At 39.0% G+C, this 25431-nt stretch overlaps 2 protein-coding genes across 2 annotated transcripts in view; one reads left to right on the top strand and one right to left on the bottom strand.

Annotated features, from left to right (window-relative positions):
* Nucleotides 1-19098, bottom strand: part of ANKMY2 (ankyrin repeat and MYND domain containing 2) — a gene marked incomplete at both ends in the record, with an annotated part of 33931 nt that extends 14833 nt beyond the window's left edge. Inside the window, 4 exons of the mRNA XM_079711325.1 lie at nucleotides 4039-4137; nucleotides 6055-6193; nucleotides 11896-11960; nucleotides 19032-19098. Of these exons, the coding sequence (XP_079567451.1) occupies nucleotides 4039-4137; nucleotides 6055-6193; nucleotides 11896-11960; nucleotides 19032-19098 (370 nt within the window). The remainder of the gene's footprint in view (nucleotides 1-4038; nucleotides 4138-6054; nucleotides 6194-11895; nucleotides 11961-19031) is intronic.
* Nucleotides 19099-19783: 685 nt separating this feature from the next.
* Nucleotides 19784-25431, top strand: part of BZW2 (basic leucine zipper and W2 domains 2) — a 58831-nt gene continuing 53183 nt past the window's right edge. Inside the window, exon 1 of the mRNA XM_079711326.1 lies at nucleotides 19784-19806. The gene's annotated coding sequence lies outside the window, so the exon portion shown is untranslated. The remainder of the gene's footprint in view (nucleotides 19807-25431) is intronic.

The following is a 25431-nucleotide window of genomic DNA, read 5'->3' as shown; positions in this document are numbered from 1 at the left end:
TGCAAACATGACAGCACCAAAAGTAACACAGATAATGGTGTGCAGGAATTTACAACTGTACATGAAGAAACTAAAGAAGATGAAGACAAATTGCACTGCTTTCTAAAACACATCCAGCTTCAATAAAAAGATAGAGGTTCCTGTTTAAAAAACAAAAAAGGTGCTCTAAAATAGCTTCTAGAGACTTCCCTGGTGGTGCAGTGATTAAGAATCCACCTACCAATGCAGGGGACTCGGGTTCGAGTCCTGGTCTGGGAAGATCCAACATGCCGCAGAGCAACTAAGTGCGTGCACCACAGCTACTGAGCCTGTGCCCTAGAGCCCATGAGCCACAACTACTGAGCACACGTGCCACAGCTACTGAAGCCCGCACGCCTAGAACCCGTGCTCCGCGACGAGAGGCCACCACAGTGAGAAGGCCGCGCACCACAATGAAGAGTAGCCCCCGCTCACCACAACTAGAGACAGTCTGTGTGCAGCAACGAAGACCCAACGCAGCCAAAAATAAATAAATTAATTAATTTTAAAAATTAAAATAAAATAGCTTCTAAATATCAAAATAGACATAGGATTGAAGGTAAAGGGATCAGAGGAGAATATAGACTTAGCTTGTAACTACATCTTCTCATCAGTCCCCCAACTAGTATACTCAGAAAAAGCCATGTTAGCAGTTGGAAATATTTGTACATAAAATACTGGCTACCTAACAATGACACTGTCGTAGGACTAGAGGTTTCTTAAAATTACACCTTTGTGAGAAGGAAAAAAATAATATTACTTTACTTTTTTCCAACATTAATCTTTCTCATTTTAGGTAGTACTTAGGTAATTTTGATATTTTATTTTTAAAAATCTGCCAATAATTTATATTAGAGTGATATACATATATATTTAAAGTTTATCTTTATAAATTTTTACTTAATTTATATTTAAATTTTATAATTGAAACTATTAAATATTTAGTTTTATGAGTTTTTAATTTATGAATTGTGAATACCTACAAATAAAATAGTACTATTAATATAGAAAATAAATGCTGGGGGTGGGGGCTGGGTGGGGACCAGTGCATCATTTTGTGCCATTATTACTATGACTGGACTTGAGTCTTCTAGATTGAATGGGCTCACTGAGTCAGCCCTCAGCAGGATTAATGAGAACATACACACAACCAGTCACATGCTAGTACAATTTTTTACTTTCAAGGATAAACTGAAATTGAAATACAGTTCCAGACTAAGAAATGAAAAGTTGACAAAGAAAAATAAATCACATTCTCACTTACAAAACCAGGATTTAGAAAACTGTGGAGTAACTTCTACATATGATTGAGAGAATAGAACAGTGATATAAGAATCATGAAACTAGCCAACATATGACTCGCATTTCAGAGAAAAAGAGAGTTTTGGTTATGATGGGTTTCAAACAATATACAACCTACGTACCATCTGAGAATGTCCTGTAACCAAACCCTAAATGAGAACAGAGATCTCAAGATGCAGCAAGGAGAAAAGAGAGGAGAGAGTGAAGAACAAGAGCCCTTGGCAGCAGAGATAGTTAATCCCAATGGGTGGAGACAGCATGATGGAGAAATTATACTGTAGATGGTGAGGACTGCTGAAGGAGAAAGAACACACAATGAATGACACTCTAATGACATATTGGCACCAAACATTCTAGACTTTCTCAGGCAAGTCCACAGCTAGTTGTAGTGGTGGAGGAGGAAAGGAAAGGCCTGTTGCCTGACAAGGCAAACACAGAGAATGTGGAGAAATAAATGAGTTATAAGGATTTCATCTCGTTGGGGTTGCTAAATGGGCAAATGCAAAACCTTAAGGGTAGGGCACAGGGTATAGTTTTGCTCTTGTTTCTAGATAGTAACTGAGAAATATGGGTTTAACTGGGAGCATTGTGAATAGGAGAGTACGCACTGGTAGAATATAAAAGCATTCTTGATCTTTCAAGTTAATAAAAGGAGAAAGAAAATTTACTCTAACAAGACCAGGCCAATCACATTAAGGACACACACACACACACACACACACACACACACACACACACGGACTTCCATGGTGTACTGGTAAGTGAAGAAAACAAGTTGCAAGGAATATATTTGTATGACCTTATTTTTAAAAGATGAAAAAATCTTGCACGTGTGTGAGTACATACATATACATATTGATCTGCTTGAGGGGAATGAAAGTGGGAGAATGAGTTTTTAATAAGACTAACTATAAGGAAAATATAATGTCAACTTGAAAGGGTACAATGTAATTTTCTGTCTATGAAATTAGTCTAAATAGATTAAAATGGAATGAAAACATTACCCTCACTTTAGGATGGAATTGTGGACAGGTGTACATTAGACTTTTATTAACGTAGTATTGATAGTATTAAGAAAACAGAGAAAAAGAAAAGCATTGTATTAATGGTTGAAAGTGCAGGCTCCTCCACTTCCAGCCCTGTGATCTGGGGAAAGTTACTTAACCTCTATCTAAGCTCTATTTTGTTACATTGTGGACATAAGGAAAACTTGTAGAGTTAAAGAGAACTTCAGATCATCCAATTCCCTGGCTTCTTTGTACATATTACATATCAGAAAACTGAGGATCTGGAGGTGAAGGGATTTGCCTGTGATCTTGTAACTAATTAGGAGCAGATATGAACTAAAATATGAGTCTCGTGATTCCTAGTTTAGTGTTCTTTTCTTACTAAACTGACACCCTCAAAATTAGCTGAGGGCTGAGGTGGTAGCAACCAGGGAGCCCCTAACTGTGGGAGATAAATATTTCTCTGAAGTTTGCACAGCAAAGCCATACCTTTTTCAAATCCTCCTGAATTGAAGTAAAATAAAACAAGAATATTTGTTCTCAAAGAGCTGTCATAAAGTGACTCAGTGACTGTTTTGACTTAATCAACAGTACTTACTATTAGTAGTTTTAAGTAATATAATAATAAAATTTAACACCATATACAGTTACTGTCCCCCATATCTGAGTAATTCCCACTGTATCTTGGCTTACATGTAATTTCTCTCTTGAAATTCCCTTGGAATGGGAGAGAAGATCCCCCTCTTTGATGTATTTTATGGAACCCTTAAGTCACCCATTGGAATACATTTTCACACAGTCATTGCCTTTATTCTCTTAGTGCCATGAATGCAGGAACACCCTCTGTCTTGTTCACCAAAGCATCTAGAGTGATGCTTGGTCTACAGGTTGTGAACATTAAGTATCTGTTTAATGAATCATTAGGCCTCACAGAGCTACTTACTACATTCCCAATAAATCAGATATTTCTATCATTGCTTTTCTATCAATGGACTCTTCTAACTGCCAACTCATTGGGACCAAAATACCAAACATCAAATATTCATTCCCACTGTCTTCTAAACCCCTTATATTATATCAAGTAACAGGATTAACACACCAAGAAATATTGGGCACACGCAATAAATATTTGTGGTTGATGAGGATGATAATGAAACAGCTGTATATTGTATTATCATTAATGCTCCTTCCTAATCATTGTTGTAATTATTATAAACAGCAATAACTGATGGCATTTATTGAGAGCTACATAAAGAGCTACGTAAAGCTCTTTAGGTCCATCATCTCATTTAATCCTTTCAGTAACCATGTAAACATTTTGCAATGGGGAAACTGAAGATCAGAATCATTAAGTAACTAGCTGCTAAGTGGTACAGCCAGAATTTCAACCCAGGATCACTGACTCCACAGTTCCTGTTCTTAAACATTAGGTTAAACTACTTCCTTAGAGGAGTAAAATATTCTCATTCAAGCATTTGACTGCAACAAAAAGGCCTCACCACACTCTGTATTTCAGAGTGGAGATTCAAAATAGCTTGTTCATGTTATCCAAAGTGTCATTAGGTGTTTCATTAAGTTAGACAAAACTGTAAACATTTGCTTTTTTAAAACTAAACATGACAGTATTTACACTCTGAGAAGCAAAGTGATATTTTTTTCCATGGGGGAAATTCTGGGTATAAGCTAATGTAAAACTGCCATAAAAACTCACCCACAAAGGCTGCCATCTGAGCTGCTGTTCTTCCTACAGAGTTGACAACATCTGTCTCAGCACCAGCTTCCAATATTACCCACGTGATGTCTTTATTACCTAGAGTTAAAAAGAAACATATTTGTTAAAATTAAGGACTGCACAATTCAAGTATTCCCTTTTAAATAATCTGTACCCTTTTTTTTCTGCTGAGTTTTAGGTTTCTATTTTGTGGATATTTTCATTTTTTCCAAAATATAAATCATAACTATAGCAAAAAGTAAAATGCTATAGAACCCGCATAGAAATTAACCTTATTTTCTAGAAAACACATCAAGCGATACAAAAATGGTATAGAATTGAATATAACTTTTTTTTTAACAAGACAAAGTATGTTTTTCCTATGATAATACTTAGTATTAAAAAAAGAATAATGCTTGGTATAAAGTCAAAACAAAAAATAAAAAACAAAGACAGAAAAAATAAAATGAATAAAAGTCTCCCCTTAATGTCTACTAACTCATCCCATCCTTCACACCTACAGGCCCTGAGATAACTACTGACAGTTGAGGATCTATCTTTTTACACTTTGTCCTATCTACAAATTCACAGTGATTCTATTTGTGTTCTTTCACTAAAGGAATCATTACAGATAATCTGCTATTATAAACTATACTCAGTGGACAGCATTTCCCATTACTTTTTGCAAGCTTGAACTATGATTTCCTTAGGAACAGTTCCTGGAAAACACTGTAGGATCAAAGGTTATGCATATTTTAAATGCATTTTACCAGGCTGCCTTCCAGCAAGGTTGGGCTGATGTACAGTCCCCAAAACAGTGCACAAAAGTTCCTGTGCCAAGACTGGGCATCATCATTCCTCCTTAACCTTTGCCAATATGTTTAAGTGAAAGGTTATCATTTGTTGTTCTAATCTGCAGATCTTTGAGAGCGTTTTAAGCTTATTAGCCAGTTGTATTTCTTTTCTTCTCTGTTCAATTTTCTGTCTAATTTTCTACTGTAGTATTTGTTGTTTTCTAACTGATTTATAAGAACTCTTCATATATAATGATATAACCCTTTTAGAAATAGTAATAACTATTTTCCCTAGTTTTTAAATTTATATTTTAACTCTATGGTATTTTCTATATATGGAAATGTTTTAAGATTTTATGTAATCAAATTAGGCAATGTTGCCCTTTTTGAATTCTATATTTTATACTATGCTTAGAAATGCTTTTTCCCCCTGGATTATAAAAATACAGATTACTGCTTTCAAAGCATGGTAATATTAAGTTACATATTTATTTTCTTAAAAAACTGTAACAAGGACAGATAATTCCACTTAATTTTAGATATTTCCCAATTGTCTTTATTCAGCAAATTATAAGCAACATGAATCAGAGTAAGTTTCTAAATGGATCATCATATTTAGTACTTAAATGTCACTGAAGCAAATGGCCCTATCATAGCAGGTATTCTCTCAAGAGGACAACAAAGAAGCTTTCATATTACTTCAAAATATAAAACTAGGGCTTCCCTGGTGGCGCAGTGGTTGAGAGTCCGCCTGCCGATGCAGGGGACACGGGTTCGTGCCCCGGTCTGGGAAGATCCCACATGCCGCGGAGCGGCTGGGCCCGTGAGCCATGGCCACTGAGCCTGTGCTCCGGAGCCTGTGCTCCGCAAGGGGAGAGGCCACAACAGTGAGAGGCCCGCCTACCGCAAAAAAAAAAAAAAAAAAAAAAAAAAAAAAAAAAATATATATATAAAACTATAGAACAGCAAAGGAACTAAATTGTAAGAATAATAGATCTAGCTCCACAACTCTAAACAAAATATATTGTCAATACAAAGAATCAAGTGATTTAAATAACTAAAGAAACATCACCAAATAAACTATATAACATACTTCATACATTATAGCTTTTCAAAACCGATTCCCACCATGTCTTTCCACAAGACATGATGTACATATACTTATAACAGATTTGTATAGGTGACTATTATTGGTATGTTAGAATAAATGCTAAAACTTCACCAGAAAGTGCAGCAAACATGAGGGCTGTGTATCCATGTTCATGTTGATGACAATTTACATCAGCTCCATGTCGTAAAAGTAATTTGCACATATCAAGTTTTCCTTTATATGCAGCATGCATTAGAGGAGTCATTCCATTCTTTAACAGAAAGGGAAAAAAAGTATTAAGTTTACTTATTTACCTTTCCCCCTGCCTATGAACAATTCCTGCAATTAAATTAAAACACAAAATAAAATGAATTAATAAAATCATCTTTATAATCTGCATTTTTATACTCAATTCCCCACTTGGATCTTCCATAAACTGCTGAAGAAAAAAGATGGTTTTATTACCTGAGGTTTTCTACAGATTAGCAAACAGATTCAGAGAAGAACTGCTCAACTTCACATGACTAGTAAAATGGCCAGGGCAAGGACCAAAACTTAAATTTATCAGGGCTCTCATCTCTACTACACATACTTAGCTCCTGGGGAAAGAAATGAACAAGCAGATATAAATGAGTTAAAAAAAGAAAAGAAAAAAGTAAGGAAAAACCTTAAAACAAATAGAATGCTTATCAAGGGGAAAGTTGAATATGGTATATCCATAGCATGGAATAGTATGGAATAGTATGATGTTACTAATTGAATACATTTGTATCTATTGAATTGAAAAAATTTCCATGAATTACTGCCAATGAGAAAAACAAGATGTGGGAAATGTATATTAGAGTGTTCTCATTTTTTAAAAAATGATCCTCAAAATCACATTTATATGTTGATCATATATATGATTTGGTTATATATATGATTATATGAATATGGAGAAATGATTGGTAGTGTTTACACCAGGCTACACTGTTTAGTCTCCATATGTTCTGTCCATATCCAGTGAAACATCCCACTTTATATGTTGAGTACCTAATACTATTTGGTGGATAAATAAATGAGATGTTCCCTGTAAGTAAATCTTCTCAGAATCCAGGAGAGACCCTCTGAGTGCTGGAATTTCAGAGTTACTCTGGATGAAAACCTCTCTAAAATATATAATCTCTTTTTTTTAGCAAATCTTAGAATACTAACATAATTTGAATTGTTCTTGATGATTCTAGACTATTATAATGAACATCGTCATCAATATTATCAGAGGCTTGTTGATGTGAGAATCATAGGAAGGTTGTACAAGAGGCAACTTAGTAGTAGTCAGTGTTTCTTGAGAGTAGTAATGGGAAAATGATAAGGAGATTAAAACTTCAGTAGTTTTAAAAACTTTAAATATGATGATCCTAAAAATAAAGTTTCTCTCCCATAATTTTTATTTTTTTATTTTTTTTATTTTTTTTTTTTTTGCGGTACGCGGGCCTCTCACTGTTGTGGCCTCTCCCGTTGCGGAGCACGGGCTCCGGACGCGCAGGCTCAGCGGCCATGGCTCACAGGCCCAGCCACTCCGCGGCATGTGGGATCTTCCCAGACCGGGGCACGAACCCATGTCCCCTGCATCGGCAGGCGGACTCTCAACCACTGCACCACCAGGGAAGCCCTCTCCCATAATTTTTAAATCAAAGAATTCATCAATATTAGTCTATTAAGTTACAACTCTATACATTAAATGCAGCATTCATTCGTTCAGCAAATATTTATTGAGTGCCTAAGATATGTCAGACACAGATCTGTGCACTGTGGGTAGCAATAAGCAAATTCCATGCCCCTAAAGTCTAAGTCCCTGGCACTAAATTTTAGTAGGGGTGACAAGGCAGATGGTGATAATAAGTGCTATAGGGAAACAGCATCGAGTAAGGGGGAGAGGGAATGGCAGAAGGTAAGAAGAGATTGTTATTTTTAAAAGGACAGTCAAAGAATGTCCCTCTGAGCAGGTGGCATTTGAAGAAAGCCCTGGAGGGAGCAAAGGACGTAAATAACTAGAAGAAGAATGCTCCAGTAAAGAGAATGAAAGTGTAAAACTCTGGGGGAGAGGAGCATTGGGTTCAAGGAATACCAAGGAGGCCAAATCTGTGCGCAGCTCACTCATAGAAGCTCCAGGAACCTCCCTGTCTTGAATTTGGTGCTCCTAGGTTTAAACATTAAGTATAGGAGTGTGTCTCATGTTTTAACATTAAGTAGGATGCCAATGCTTGTGGAAGGTTTCTGCAAACTTGTTCAAGTTACAGAAAAGCCATTCTATCTTAAGTTGTTAAAAGAGTTTTTACCCTCAGTAGTTAAATATTATCAAATGCATTATATCTATTGAGATGATTATATTTCTCTTTTATTCTGTAATATAGTGAATTACATTGAAAGATTTTCTAAACTGAACCATCCTATCATTCTTGGAGAAACCTTACTTGTTTAAGTCTTATTACTCTTTTGATACACTACTGGATCAAGTTGCTAATACTTTATATAGTGTTTTTGCATCTGTATTTACAAAGTGAATTGAGCCCATAGGTTGCTTGGGCTTCTTCCTATTTTGGCATCAGCATTATGCTAACTTTATCAAATGAGTTAGGCATCTTCCCATCTTTTTATGAACTAATGGTACAATCTGTGTAAAATGAGAATTAAATGGTCCTTGAATGTTTTGTAAAGCTTACTCAGGTGTGCAGCTTTAGAAGGTAGTTGGCACTTAAATACATTTATACAAATCTTCCTTAATTATCCCAGTTTTTCTATTTCTATATGAGATAAATATGTTCATTTTTATTTTTCTAAAAAATCACTACTTTCATATGGGTTTTCAAATGAATTGGCTTTAAAAAGTTATGACAATTCCTCTTATAATTGCAGTTATGCTCTCACTTCCTTGGTGTTTATTTATTATTTTCTTGCTTATACTTTCCAAATTGTGTCTATTTTTTTGGTCTTAAATTGATAACTGTGTTTTATCTTTTCTTTTTTAACAGCTTCATTGTGATATAATTTACTCATTTAACATTACAATTAAATAGTTTTAAGTATTTTCAGAGTTGTGCAACCATCACCACAATCAATTTTAGAATATTTTTGTCAAAACCAAATGAAATACCATACCCATTAGCAGTCATTCCCGTTACCCCTCCCCATCCCATTACCCAGCCTTAGGCAACCACTAATCTATTTTCTGTGTCTATGAACTTGCCCATTTTGGACATCTCCTATACATGAAATCATACAATATTAGTCTTATTTGATTGGCTTCTTTCACTTGGCAGAATGTTGTAGCATGCACCCATGTTGTAGCATGCACCAGGACTCCATTCCTTTTTGTGATTGCATAATATTCTGTTGCATGGATATCCTACACTGTGTTTATCCACTTATCAGTTGATGGATGTTTGGACTGTTTCCACCTTTGGCTGTTATGAATAATGCTACTATAAACATTCATGTTCAAGTTTTTGTATTGTCATATGTTTTATTTTTCTTAGTTACATACCTAGGATTGCTGAGTTATATGGTAACTCTATGTTTAATCATTTGAGGAATTGTCAACCCATTTTAAAGAGCAGATGCACCATTTTATATTCCCACCAGCAAAGCACAAGGGTTCCAGCTTCTCCACATCCTCACTAATACTTGTTATTATCTCTCTATATTTTTTTATTATCGCCATCCTAGTGGGTGTAAAGTGGCCTCTCATTGTGGTTTTGATTTGCGTTTCCCTGGCAGCTAATTTTGAGCCTTTTTTCATGTGCATATTGGTTATTCATATGTCTTCTTTGGAAGAAGAAGATCCTTTGCCCATTTTTTTAATAGGGTTATATGTCATTTTTCTTATTGAGTTGTATGAGTTCTTAATACGTTCTAGTTACAAGTCCCTTACCAGATATGATTTGTAAAACCATTCTGTGGGTTTTCTTTTTACTTTCTGGATGGTGTGCTTTGAAGCACAAAGGTTTTAATTTTTTCTTTATTTTTTCTTTTGTTGCTTGTGCTTGATGGTTTAAAAAATTTTTTATTTCTATTTTATTTTTCTTAACTCATTTCTTATAGTTTCTGAGTATACTTTATTCTTTTTATCTAATTTCATGAGTTGAAAGCTCAGAACAACACAAAGATTTAAAGTACAATAACAAGTGCTACAAAATTTCCTCTGAATATGACTTTGGCCACATGACACAGCTTTTGATAAACAGTAGCTTTTTTTTTTTTTTTTGGTGGTACGCGGGCCTCTCACTGTTGTGGCCTCTCCAGCTGTGGAGCACAGGCTCCAGATGCGCAGGCTCAGCGGCCATGGCTCACGGGCCCAGCCTCTCCACGGCATGTGGGATCTTCCCGGACCAGGGCTCGAACCCGTGTCCCCTGCATTGGCAAGTGGATTCTTAATCACTGCGCCACCAGGGAAGTCCTGTATTATACTATTTTGTAAAGGAAAATTTTAACTAACTTTAAACAAGTTTACCAAATGCAATATAACACTGAAAATAAACAAAAATATGCTCCAAAGAATAAAACATATAACCTGAATGTTTTTAAAAATTCTGAATAGTTCTTGGGTAAAAGAAGAAATAGAAGTCGAAATTTCCTACTTTAAACAACTGGAGACACAACATTTATCAAAAGTTACTGTTCAGGGGCTTCCCTGGTAGCGCAGTGATTAAGAATCCGCTTGCCAATGTAGGGGACACGGGTTCGAGCCTGGTCCGGGAAGATCCCACATGCCGCGGAGCAACTAAGCTCGAGCACCACAACTACTGAGCCTGCGCTCTAGAGTCCGTGAGCCACAACTACTGAACCCAAGTGCCACAACTGCTGAAGCCCACGCACCTACAACCCGTGCTCCGCAACAGAGAAGCCACCGCAATGAGAAGCCCACACGCCCCAATGAAGAGTAGCCCCGCCCCGTTCCCCGCAACTAGAGAAAGCCCGCACGCAGCAACAAAGACCCAACGCAGCCAATAAATAAATAAATAAATAAATAATTTTTAAAAAAGAAAAAAACTCATTAAAAAAAAGTATAATACATAAACCAATTTTTAACAGTGTTAAATGTAAATGGAGATGTACTATTTCTGTCTTATATAAAGTGCATAGACTGTTAGGTTATCCAAATTTTCCATCCCTTGAATACTTTTTTCTACTTATCATTTTCTAAAAGATGCTATTGTGGTTTTATAAATTTCTCCTTTGAATTCTACCTTTTTCTTTATGAACCTCAAAGCTTATAAGATTATTAGTGAAGGCTTAAGGCTGGTATATTCCTGGTGGTTTATCGGCTTTCTATAAGAAAGAGTCTTCATCATTTTTTTTTTTTTTTTGCTTTTTTGCTTTAAACTTTATTTTGTCTGATATTAACTTTACTACCCATGTGTGGGTAAAGGGTTAACAAAACACCTCCTTTGCTGCATGAGAAACTGAAATTCAGTTAATGTTCTAGTACTAGAACTGTCCTGTATAATAGAGTATCTACTAGCCACACATGGCTAATGGCTGCCATACTGGACAGCTCTGAAGAGAAACTACCATCTCAGAAAGTTATTCTGGATTGTAATTGTTCTAGAAAGTTGAGTTTAGGTCAGTTAACCCTCCCGAGAAGTAGAATTGCTGGATCAAAGATATGTATATTTAAAAATGAGAAATATTCTAAAATTTTCTCCAGAATATGATGCCAATTTACACCTAATCCAGTAGCATATAAAAGTCCAATGTTTCCCACACTTCACAAGAAATGATATGGAATTGGTTTAACGGTCACTTATTTTATTACCAGTAAAATTAAACATGTTTTTACATCCTTATTTGTCTTTTGCAACCTGTCTGCTGATATTTGCTTTAGAGCTTAGTATAAGTTGAGCACAAATGCTAGAAAACAACTCTTATTATTAGATTTTATATATTATCCATTCTCATAGGAAGTAAAACTCTATTAAATGTTTTAAATTTTACCTCATCCAAGCAGTTGACATGAACATTCTTGCTGGCTAACAATGTTCCAGCTTCTTGGACAGTACCTTAAAAAAAAAAGAAAGAAAGAAAGTGCAAAGGTTATTTATATTTAGAACAGAAAAAAAATCTGAAAAAAAATCTAACATCAAGGAAACAGACTTTAAAGGGTTATCTGTGAAACTAAGATGAGTCAGGTCAGGTTGCTAAGAAATAAAGCATCAATCGCATACTGTTTATTCCACAAAGTAATTATCCCAGAGAACAGATTCATATAGACTAAAATAGCTCCATCTTGCTTTTACTTCCACTGGCCTTAGAGTATATTAAATTGGTCACATTTTCCTTTTGGCAGTAATACAATAACCACAAAGCATAAGACTTTTAATACTGAAACAAATCTTAAAGGGCATCTAATCCAACACACCATCTAAAGCTTAAATTGCAGGCAATGTAATAACAATTCAAAATACAGTCAGTATTTATATACCTTGTCACCACTACGTCCTGTGAATTGATGGCATGCTCCTAATAGAATTCTTGGTTTGGAAATGCTGAGGCAAATGTATCTTTTATGCCTGGTACTATATAAAAGTGCCATATGGTCAGTCTTCAGACTCTCATACTGAAAGCCATCTGATGTAAACCTGAAGGTCAGTCTCTGTAAATTTGTAAATAAGCTGTAATCGGGCCACGACTATCAGGTTTTCCAGCCTTCTGTAAGGCATACTAAGGCACAGTTGCAGGAGAGAATGTTGCTATTATCATCCTTAATAGGAGCCAATCACATGTTCTGCCAAAAAATTTCTGGTGTGACAGGGCACAGGATAATGAAATTGCATGTTCTCAGGGAGAAAGGATGAGATAAGCCTCTCCTCTAAAAGGACATAAAAGAATAGAAGCATCCTCAACTAGGAGTTATTTCTTGTCTTTAAATTTAGAATTACAGTTCAAGAATGTGTTAAACTTTGCAATTCTTCCAGAGCTAAAGGTGGAATGCAGAATCAAGCTTAGCCTGCTTCTTTCTACCCAACCTGCTTCTTAGGCACATGGTCTGAGTGCCCCTCACCAACAGAGGGGAGATACAGAAATGTCTCCTAGATTGGTAGCGAAATAGCTCAGCTGGGGAAATGTCAAGTGAGTGATCTACAAGGCCCCGAATTACCACAGCAGCTATTTTGCCAATAGTTCATTTGTCTGATCCCACACTCCACCTGAGGGCAGTTGGTATGACTGGCTGAATGGCTACAGAGGGAGAGGGGAAAGCCTTCAAGCATGCAAGCAAGTTGTGCGGGGCAGCTTATCCATACCTGTGGCTTCTCACCAGAGACTCTCAAACATCTTTGGAAAGGAATTAGAACAACCTCCTGCGCACGTTTCACTTGAGGAAGATGCTTCAGCTGAACCCCATTATCCACTGAGGAATAACTAAAGTTATTTTCCATCTGACTGAGAGATGTTTACGCAATAAAGGGAGAATACTATAGGGATTGTGATCATGCCAAAGCCTGCTATATGTTAGGGAAAGGATGGGGATTGCAATCATAAAACATTTGGCTCATACTAGACAACAGGCCAATAATTCTATAAAATGTTTAGCCCAGTGGCTAACAATGTATGGTAAATCTGTCCAATCGCAGGGCAATTAAAAAAAAAAAAAAAGGTGAGTTGTTCACTCACATACCATGGAATACCAGTTAGTCTTTTGAAATGCAGGGACCAGGATGGGAAAAGTTTTCTGAAACTGTTTGGGCTTCTAGAGAATGAAAACATATTTTGGAAAATAGATGAGCAAAATACCCCCAAGAGGAAAAACTTTTGATGATTTCTAACTTGGAGTTCCTAATTTAATGACAGTAGGAAACTGTAGAAGGTCTAGAATAGCATGGAAATGGGAAACACATAGTTTACACAGAAGGATTTTTATTTTTTGTCATTCCTTACTGTGCATAGTAGACTCTCAAACAATATTTTGCAATTAAATTTAAAAGATTAATTGCTTTACTTGGGAAAGAAATATGTTAAATCTGATTTAACAAACTCTTAAGATGAGGGGATGTGGTACTATAAGGGGGATGGGAAATGAGTCAACATTTATCCTCAATGGAGACAAAGATGAATAGACATAACTGACGAAAGTAATATTTAATAATTTGTTTCCCTTGTGAGAATTTCTCCAAGTTGCTCCAGAGAAGAAAACACAACCCAATCTGCTCCATTAGGGTAGGATAGATAACTTATTTGGATGGACCAGCATTTTAGCAGAGAAGAGATGATGATAAGAGTGATATTCTCACTGTTACTGCCCTCTCTTATAAAAGAGCCCTTTCAGGACCACTATAAAACTGAACAAGTCCTATAAAACCCTCAGTTTTCTTATATAGGAAGCAGAAATAATAACATTCATCCCATAGTGTTCTTAGGACTAAGGGCTTGTCTTGGTGCGGGGCACAGAGTACAACCTCAGTGCATATTAGATGCTCTTGTTATTTATATTTACAGCAGCATAATATAATTCATTGCGACATTTCTAATATCTAGTTTGGGACCACTGGTCTCTACTGAAGACAAGAAGTAGCCAAAACAAACAAAAAGGGAGAAACAAACTAACATGACATTTTCTGTTTCCAGCAATCCATCAGATAGTCATGAGACCTGAATATTTATGAGTTTCAATCATTTAGTGGGATCCCTCAACAGGAATGTTTTGAGGAATCTATATCTAAGTTAAGTATTTAAAAAACTATTTGGCTTGTTAGTTGCTGTTACATTTATGTATAAGTACAATCATGTATAAATAATTAAAGTGTCTGAATTTAAAAATAATATATGGGGCTTCCCTGGTGGCGCAGTGGTTGAGAGTCTGCCTGCCGATGCAGGGGACACGGGTTCGTGCCCCGGTCCGGGAAGATCCCACATGCTGCGGAGCGGCTGGGCCCGTGAGCCATGGCCGCTGAAGCCTGCACGTCCGGAGCCTGTGCTCGCAACGGGAGAGGCCGCAACAGTGAGAGGCCTGCGTACCGCAAAAAATAAATAAATAAATAAATAAATAATAAAATAGAGACTTCTAATTACAATAAATATTTTGAAATAGTGAATCTGTTTAAGTGTAAAGTTTCTAAATTCTCCTATGTGTATCTATTTTTAGACTTTGTAACAAAATGTCCTCAAGTTAGGATTATGAATCATGACATAAAAATTAGAGTAGTTAAAAGAGCTGTTGTTTTGTAAAGGAAGACAATGAAGCCCACAGAGGTTGCAAAACCTGCCCAGTCATATAGTTAATAGTAACTACGTATTTGAATTTAAATTTGTCTTTGAACTCTATGCTATAATTATTAGTAGACCTAAATCTTTCTTTATACCAGAGGTACTAGCTATAACATTATTAACTACACAGGACCTTAGAGCAGGTTCTTTTAATAGTCCCAAATTGGAAACAACTGAAATGTCCATCAGTGTCACCAGATAAGCAAATAGTAGTATATCCATGCATAGGAAATAAAAGAAATAAGAAACAAATTATTGGGACAGTATGGATGAACCTCAATATCATGATGCTGAGTGAAATAAGTCATGCAAAAAAAAGGAATATTTATTATACTTATTGTATAATTCCACTTACATAAAATTCTAGAATAGAGAAATCTAATCAATAGTGACATCTATCAGTGGTTGCCTGGAGATAGGGGTGGAGGGAGTGACAGATTATAAATGGGTATGTAGAACATTTTGGGGGTGACAGAACTGTTCATTGTCTAGATTGCAGTAGTTTCATGGATATATACTTATGTCAAAACTGACTTTTAAAAAAGTGTACACTTGAAATATGTACCATTTATCGTACTTTAGTTATACTCCAATAAAATTGGTAGAATAAACCTTACTGTCCGAGTCTGCTTCACATCTCCTTTAACACAAATAATAATAATAATAATAATAAAAGTACGTTACTTTCTTGTGAAGTCGGCAACAGTGATCCCAGGGATTTCAAGTACTAAACAAGATAAGTAATGAAAGACTTTATAGTTTATATTCTTTAAGTTTAATTTATTTTGAAATAGTGTTTCCTCAGTGTTTAATGAAAAAGATATCAGAGCTTAGAAGAATGGGTCAATCTACAAGTAATATAACCCAGTTAACTGTGCTTAAGTGATTTCATTTCTCTTCTGAAATGCTGTGAAATGGATGCTGTCAGTGACTATGATTTAAATGGATATGTGAGAAACAGCTTCTCAGTTTCATCTGGAACTTCTTTTTGGCATTCTAACAAATGAACAACCTGTAGAATACCTAGAATGTGCATTTACTCAGAAGAAGAAATTGTCTAAAAGTGTCCAGTAGCAATGTGCGGTACTCTCTGGACTGTAAGTCCCACTTAAAATCAGCTTAACTTCTGGAGGGCAGTGGTTAGCCAGAGGGAGAACTCAAAAATTTGCTGAGTTTATTTCAGATTGGCCAAGATGACAGGTCACACGTGGCTGGAAACTTATCGTTAGTTCCACGTACTAGTACTGACTAAGCCAGTGCTTCTCAAAGTTGAGAAATGTACCGAAGGGAAAAATAATCAGAACTCTACTCACCTCCTTTAAAGAAAATTGCTTCTTATGAGTACGAATATAAAGTTTGTTTATGAGCTTCATTCAACTGTAAGCCAAAAATTATTTTACAAATTTTAAATGCACACAAAACTACAAAATCAATAACATTTACAATTAAAATTAATTTAACTCGACAGATGAAAATATTTTGCTGCAATTAAATTGCTTCTCAAAGTGAATAAGATATGGTATGCACTCTGGTGCTGGTTTCATTTTTTCATTTCGTTTAGTTTGTTTTCAAGTCCAGCATATTTCTAGGACTGTGGGCCATATGATATCTCTGCCACTTATTACCTGTATTATATTGGGCAAGCTATTTGAACTTTTCAGTTTCTTGGTTTCTTGTCTATCAAGTAGAGACTGCCATATTTACCATAATAATAGCCAATACAGTATTTTAAACACATTACTCATACTAACTCATTTTATCCTTATAGCAATGTTGTGAGGTGGGTACCATTTTTCACATGGAGAACCTAAGGCTCAGAAACAGTAATTTGCCCAAGGCCAAGTCACCAGCAAATGAATGAGGTAGGATTCCAAATCAGACTTGAAGGTTAACTACCGTCCTATGCTGTCCCTCATAATGTTGTAGCTTAAAAATAATTCCTAGCTTATCAAGATTAAACACATGGATATATGTAAAGTGCTAAGAATTATGCCAGGCCCCAAATAACAATCAGTAAAGGTTGGCTACGGTTGTTACTTTCTCTTATCTCCCATTACTTTTTTTTAAGAGTATGGTAATGTCCCACAGACCTTCACTTGACAAGAATGTATCACATACTATGTCCATCGCACTTCTTTTCTCATCAGTTTGGACCAATTAAATAGGTGAAACAGTGTCTGTGTAATTTGTTGCACGATGTGGGCCCAGAAAAAAATCACAGTGCTAACCAGGCAAAATTCACATTAATTCTTTTATTTAATCTTAAAAAATAAAAACTAGTGGACACCTAATACTGTATCCAAGGATTCCCTCCCTACGTCCCCACACACACCACCTGCCACTTTCAGAGACCCCCTTTATAAAAGTGCTCACTTGTTTACACTTTTGAGAGAGGGTGATAGCTCTGGACTGCTTAAAAACAGAATTTGCATCCCTGGTGGATTATAAGTTGATGCTTTGTCTCCTTTTTTTGCCCAGCACTGTACCTGGCACAGAGCTGAGACTCACATGGCTGCTGAGTTGAATCCCAGGGCCACCAAAGGCACGGGGACATGAACCAGAGACAGGCAGAAAAGGGAGACTGCAGTGCCAAACAGGTCAGCGAGGACCGTGCAGAACAATCTGCACCAACTCCAAGTCCCACAATTCTAGGCAAAGAACACATCATAGCAAATTACAGCTGTGACTGAGTTCAACCTGTCGAGATCAGATGGGGTGGGCTCAGCTCATGAGCACCTGTTGAGTTCCAATCCGATATTTCTCTCCTTTACGTTTAGACTTTTCTTGTCAGTATAAAGAATACATGTGCCTTTCTCTCTGTAGGTCCAGATGGGAGCCAGGCTACTTAGAAAAAAAGAAAGACTGGAAATTGGGAAGTTTTATGTTACAATGACTGGCTCCTCTGCCGTTCGAGGGAGCTTAAAACAGCCACATGAACAATGCCCGCAGTTCCCACACATCCTTATCGCCGCGCCGTGACAGTGCAGAAGCCACGTAGTCACGCTATTGTCACCTGCCAGGTAACGGGACTTCGGGAACTCTTCTGGGACGTCCACTCGGGGACGGAGCGGAAAACATGGCTTCTGGCTCGTCCCCGGGGCCTGCGTCTCCCTCCCTAGGACCCGGAGCGGCGGAAGTGGGACGCGCGTTGGGAGAATGGAAGGGAAAGCGCGGAAGAGTGCGATTAGAAGGTCGCAGCCCTGCGAAGTGCGCAGAGCGGTGTGGACGCCTCCGCAACCTCCTCTCTGTTCTGCGAGTTCCTGCGGCGGACGGGGGCTTCTGGAAGGAAGCCAGGGAGGCCCTGGACTCAGAAGCCTCAATGCGGCAGATTACAGACCTTGTTTTGTGCCCTTGTAAAGAACCCTTCTCCTTAGGAGCTCCCTCCACCCGCCCCAAGCAAGGGCGGGGACAGCCAAGGGATCCAGATCTTTCGGCCTCCGGAAGTCGAAACGGCCCTTAGACACCGATCTAAGAACCTGAAACTTCCAGACCACTATCGCCCAGACGGACTGTGGTCAAAATCACCTTAGTAGTTTTGAAGAATGCACATTCTGAGGCCCCACCCCGGGTCGCTCATTATCATCCGAAGTGGAGCCTGGAAATGTGAACCCTTCCAAAAGCTGATTTAGAAGACGAACGTCTGCAACCTCCGCTCCCGTCCCAGCGGCGCTTCTCCTTCCCCACCTCTCCGCCCCCGCAACCGGTCCCAGACCAAAGGTAGGAGCGCAGTTTCCCGGTCGCAGGATGTCAGCCTCTCAAATCCGCAACCCAGGGTCAGCCGGGCCGGGGGCGCCGCCCGGGCTCCGCCACGCCCCCCTTCCCTCCCGGGCCAGGCAGGCAGCGCCCCCGCCGCAGCCCAGCACCCACACCTTTTCCGATGACTTCCAGCAGATCCTTTTCCTCCTGGGTCAGCTCGCCTTTCTTTATGTGAACCATTGCTTCCGCCAGCTTGACAGCTATTGTTTCTTTGGGAGTATTAAAAAGAAACGACGTGTCTGTATTAGGAACGCCAGCCGCAAGGTTAGGCAACTTGAGACTAGGACATTAAGTAGCCAACCGCGGAAGCTTTCGAATTCTCTCCACCCTCCCGGGGGCTGGCGAGCAGCGGGCGAGCTTGGGCGAGCCGGGCTGGCAGTCTCTGCAGGCCCAGCGGTAGTCTCCGCCCCCCTCGATTCATTGGCCCGGCCGGGAGGAGGAGCTGCAGGAGGCGGCAGCGAGATTCTCCCATTGGAACAGCCTGGGAAGGAAAAACCAAATGGAGAAAATCAGAGGGGGGGAATTAAATGCCTGTTACACGTCTCCCACCGCCATCCTTTCCGGTGCAGATATTTAGGGACACGCAGTATTTAAATTCTCTTTCTGGAATTTCTGTGTTCGGCAGTTTCTGCTAGGGGCATGCATCTTCCTTGCTCTCCCTATACACTCCCCTTCATTTCCCAGGGAGTGGAGCGGCCCGGGACGGGGGCGGGCTGGCAGGCGGGGCGGCGTGGTAGGCGGGGCTGCGCCGAGCTCCGTGTGTCGGTGTCAATGTGTCTGTCCTTCACTCCTCCATTGTCTGCCGCCACCACTGCCGCCGCTGCCACCGCCGCTGCCGGAATCGCTGCAGCCCCCAGTCTCGCGCGTCGCCGCTACCTCCTCGGACAGGTGAGAAGCAGCCCAGGTAGGGCAGGGGGGGAGCCGGGAAGCCTCCGACAACCGGAGCCAGAGCCCCACCGGGAGCTTACCCCCTGCCGGAGCTGGCCCTGAGGAAGCATGTGCCTGGTGGGGCGGCTTCCTTCCTCTCGGTGGGGAAGCCGCCCCTCCACCCCATTACCATCACTTATACCGCGTATCAGTGCCCCGGAGTCAAGACCCGCCACTTGCCACATTTGGCCGTCCCGGGAGACCGAGAGCGGCCAGGCGCCGGCCACGAGGTGGGAAGTGGCGGGTGCCCATCGTCCCGTGCGTGGCATCGCCAGATGTAACTCCCGGGGAAGGCAGGGTTGAGGCTTTGGACTCGGGGTGGGGTGGAGAGGAGAGCACCCCATTACGAGCGAGATGAACGCATGTGAGAGTAGTCTCGGGAGAAGGTAGTTCTCATTTGGCAACCTGCCCTCCTCACCCCTCCACCCACCCACCCCCACTTGTCATCTCCTCTGGCGTCTGTGGGAGCTGTAGAAGAAAACCGGATCTGATCTCTCTATGATGCCCGTTAAGGATGTTTGGAAGCAATTTACACTTGAACTAATACTTCGTTTATGAAAGACAGCCGGGGATGAGGGGGGAGGGAGGGCCTCTTCTCTCTTCTAGAGTTCCCAGTCTCTTTGTAACTCAGATCTTGAGATTTATGGAAATAGGAAGGGGAGGGAGAAGGGGCGGAGATTAAATTGGTGTTGCTGTCTATATATAGCATTAGATTAGCCTCTTAATCCAACCTTCATTCAACTGTAATATGTAGCTTCAGGCTTTCACTATAGGAAGCTAGGGGCCATACAAGCGTGTACCCTCCTGTGGCTCAGAGACAGGACTTGCTTGCTAATACGAAGTCAGTCGTTCCTCCCGGGTGCACATCCATAACATATTTACAGCATCAGCGAAAGCTTCTGTAGAAATTAGTGTTTACTGTTGTTTCTCTACAGTCTTGTATTAGTGTTTCTCCCAAGATGCATCTGCTTCAAAGAGAAATATTTGTATAATTATGTAGATTTTTTTGGTTAAGCATCCCCCCCATACCATCACTTTCTCCCCGCTGTGCCATACATGAAGTGAAGTGTATTTTCCTCTGGCCTTACGCCTTCATTTCTTGGAAGCATTCACTAACACTTCTGAAATCCTGGAAGATGTTCATTATTTCCTGCCTTTAACAAAAAATTTTCCCCAAATCCCAGATGTTTTCTTGTCTAAGGCTTCATCTTTACAGGCTGGGGCAGATCTGAGCCAGAACATATCACATGAAAATGGTTTGAAATTATTCATTGCAATGTATAACAAAGAAACTTTTGTTTGGGAATGCTTTAATAATGATGTGACTGTTCAAACAAGTAGTAAGGCTTTTGAGTGACCCATCTTTTGTAACACTTAGAATGCTGCTATTGCCACAGTTACAACTGATTGAAAACACAGTATCATGAAGAAGAAACCCAGAAACCTAAGAAAATGCTTGCGGAGTAACCTTTCCTTACCATGTGACTTAACATTTTACAAGGGATGTTACAGATTTGGGTGCTTCATTGCCAGTATTTCCATCTCTTGTGCCAAATCGGGGCCATGGTTGCTTGAAGGTCACACCTGTTTGTCTCACTGAAGTTGTCAATTCCTCGAGGATAGCAACTTATTATCTATTTTCCTGGTGCCTTATGGCACCTCGTTGGTATTTAGTCCTCTGTGAATACATGAATTCAGTAAAGCTAGAGTCAATGACATTTAAAGTAAAAAAGCTAACATCTGCCTCGAAATGCATATAAATAATATGTTAAGTTTAAATTTCTAGAAATAGATACGTAATGGATTGTGTTCATCAGATGGATTCCATTAATCGTTTTTGGACAGTGTTAATATTTAATGTAGGAATAAGATTAGCTAATGAGCATACCTTAGACTAGATCAAGGAACTTTTTTTGTATTAAGAATGTATTCACATGAAAGAAGTTTTGTTGGTAATAAAATAGCTACTACTTATTGGGTCCTTAGTCTGTGCCGATATTCTACCAGATGCTTTGTTATAGGATTTGTTTAATCGTTGTAGCGACCTTGGAATTAGCCAGTATTACCCCTGTTTCTGAAAATAAGAGGACAGAAACAAAAAGAAGTTAATTTGCCCACAGACCCACAGTTTGGAAGTATCAGAGCCAAAATTGGAACCTAGATCTGTCTCCAAAACCTTTTCGCTTTTCGTTATTCTCTATCTCTGTGTATAGCAGTAAGGGGGAAATTATATATTCTTTAGCTAATAGATAACACCTTCATGTGGTTTAGCGTGCCAAAGGTACAAAAGACTCTCCGACCTCTGCACAGTTTCCTCTCCATGCCCTACAACCCATGGTGTCTATTTTTCTCATACCTTTCTGAGAAATTGTATGTGTTTATAGCTTATATGTATAGTTCCACTTTTTTTTTTTTTTTTTTACAGAAATGAGAGCATACTAACACATTGTTCCACAATGTGTAATAGAATTTATATGTTGCTTTGGTCTCTGTTTCTTTCTTCTCCTTTTAAAAAATAATGATTTCTGAAATGTGTGAAATTCTTATATGTGTCCCCATCATCCCTTTTGCTACTGCTACCACCCTGGATGTCTCTTGGCCGGTTGCAACGGATTCCTAAGTAGCCTGCTTTCCATCCAGCTCATTCAAGGCACCACCATTAAGGCACCACCACCAATATACACTGAGCACTCATCATCCACCCAAGGATGAGACATACTTTGTAAAGACAGAACTGATTCACTCAAAGCATGTCAATGGCTCTCCACCTGCCGCAGAATAGAGGCTCTGGTCTCCTACTTCTGGTTCCTCTCCACCAGCCCAGGTTCCGTCTGGGAGGCTCCGACTTCTGGTCCCAGCCGGCATTTCCAGTCAGCCAGCCCCTCCCACATACTCTGCTCTAAGGTCACCTCACTGCTGATTCCCTAGCATGTCAGTAGTTTCCACCCCTTTGTTCCTGCTTTTCTCTTCCTGGAGCGACCTCCCTTCCCTCTTTACTGAGTCTTTCTCTCCTTCCCAGATCTGATGAAGTGTCAGCTTTCAAGATACTTTCATGGTGGCCTCTCCCACCCCATCCAGGAGGGGAATACAGGCCCTAGTAAACATTTTTATTCCTGTCCCTCAGCAAGGGCGATAAGAACAATCTTTCCTCAGGAGTTGCTGGTACAGTTGCTGACATCTTCTAATTTTCTCCTATCTTCTTAGGAGCCCTGGTCCCCACCCACTTTGCACCCCAAAATTAACATCTTTGCTTCTTCATCTGGATCCCCATGAAAATAACCTAAAGCAGGCACCTTTTTCATGACATCCTACTTCAGTTTTTGTTAATCTATTTGACCCCTTCTCCTTCTAGACTGTAAATTAACTAGGATTAGTTTACCTTTGCTTCTCAAGATTGTGACCCCGTGTCTCGCACCTAGTGTGTGCTCAGTTGAATTCAGTTTGATCTCCAAGTTATTTTAGGTGGATTTGTTTCCCTACTTGACTAATCCTTCCTGACAATGTGAGGTGATGTGGCCCTAAGCACACACAATCATAACCAAGGGCAGAAGGTCTTTAAATGTTTTCGGTCTCAAGCTGCTTGACATTCTGATGAATGCTACCAACAAAGAAAAAAAAATTGTTCATATGCACGTGTTACAAATTTTGCGGACTGTTCCTGGACTCCCTCTTTGAAACCCTTGACGTACAGCTCTGTGCTTTAAGAGAATGCCGTTTCCTTTTTATTGCAGGGGAATAGCTCATTTTTGAGTGTTGTAACTTTTGGGGTAATGTTTTCCTTGACATTTAACTTTGTTTTCTTAGGTACATTTCTTGACTGAGTGGATATTTGATGATATTAAGGATTTTTATTTTCTTTGAAACTAATATTGTGGTTATATGTTTAAAAGGTCCCTTATCTTTTAGAGATATGTACTGAATTGTTTAAGGGGGTAAAATGGTAGGACATCTAAGACTTGCTTCAATATAATTTTGTGACAGTGGGGGACAGGGACTGAGTAAGAATATTAATGAGACAAAGTTCACCGTGTTGTTAAGGGTTGAAGGTGGGCAATGAGTACATTGACTTCATTAGACTGTTCTCTCTGCTTTTGATATGTTTGAGATTTCCATAAGGAAGTTTTAAAAAGGAAATCTGGAAGTATTACAGCCCCTAAGAAACTGTCATTGTAATTTAAACCAAAAAAAAAAAAAAAAGAGAGCGAGAGAGAGAAAGCAATATGGATACAAATGTTCTTTCTCTATACTTAAGAGTGGAGCTTATGCAGTTATCCATTTAATGTTAAAACAGTTACACCTAAATCTGCAAAAGACTGTCTTGTGAACAATGCATTTCCATAAACTGTTCACATCACCTTTTAGCTTCTCCACAAAACGAAGAGGTAGGTGGCATATCTCAGTGCTGTGTCACAAGCTTATGAATATCCTACTGGCAGCTAATCTTCATCTTTTTTAGACCCTGACGAAGTAATTTGCAGACACGTCTCAACAAGGGGTGCAAATATATTTTCGTTTAACTGAGAAAATCAAGACATGAATGAAGTGGAGATACTGATTTTCTTCTGTGTCACAAAAATCAAGTCAGAAGGCATTTCCAAAAAAAGAAGTACTTTGGTAATGTCATGAGCAATAGTTAGAGGAGGTATCTCACTGCATGAAAATGAGGACCACACTCAGGTGTGCCTGCCGCGTCCTTCCTCAGGATTTGCTTAACTAAATGCTTGTTTTGACAACTGCTTTCTGAATTCTTAAAACTTTATAACTTGCGTGTCTTGATGTTTATGTTTCTTTTATGGTGTTTTGGACTTATAGAATGTTAATGTTTCCAGAAGCCAACATGGAATTTTTTGGTATCATTTATAACATTTCTACCCAGATTTGGTTTGAAGCGTTCTTAAAGAATATTTAATTCAGCTTCAAAGCCAAACCTTCACAGTGTCTAAGGACAATGTAGCCAATCCAGTCTCATTGCCAGGTAATGCTGAAGCACACATTAGTGTATATCCAACTTCAACTCATATATATTTATATTAGCTATGTCACTGTGGAATTTAAAACTCAAGGCTGGTGCCTCTTATCTCTGAGTATAGTAAAACAGTTCCAATAATTATAAATAGAAAGCTATTTTTGCATCAGCAGGGAAAAGGTAGCATTCACCTTCCCAATAAATACATTTAAGCTAGAAAATTGGTGTTTTTATCTCTTGTTATTTGGTTATCTGTTGCGGGGTTGTGTTAAAAAGACCTGGCAGACAAAGCAGCCCTTAAAACTACATTCATCAGCCTCTGAGTAAAATCTCTTCCTGGTCTGTTGATTGTGAAGTAAAGCAGTCCCATTAAGTAGCCTCTTCTGACCTGGTAGGAAATGATTATGGATGAGCCCTGGGAGACAGCCAAGCACAGCCATAGCTCTGAGAATTAGAGTGGGAATACCAAGACTCCGTGATGAGATGGCTTTTCCAAGGCAATGTCTCTTGCTTTCACTTTCTTCATATATAAAATAGGGATACTAACCAAACTTACAGGATGACTCTGAGGACACTTGAGGATCCCCTGTGAACTATAAAATGTTATATAAAAATTAATT

Source organism: Hyperoodon ampullatus, assembly GCF_949752795.1.
Source record: "Hyperoodon ampullatus genome assembly, chromosome: 9".
Classification (NCBI taxonomy): Eukaryota; Metazoa; Chordata; class Mammalia; order Artiodactyla; family Ziphiidae; genus Hyperoodon; species Hyperoodon ampullatus.
The sequence above is the reverse complement of the archived record's forward strand: the minus strand, read 5'-3'. Positions and strand labels throughout refer to the sequence as shown.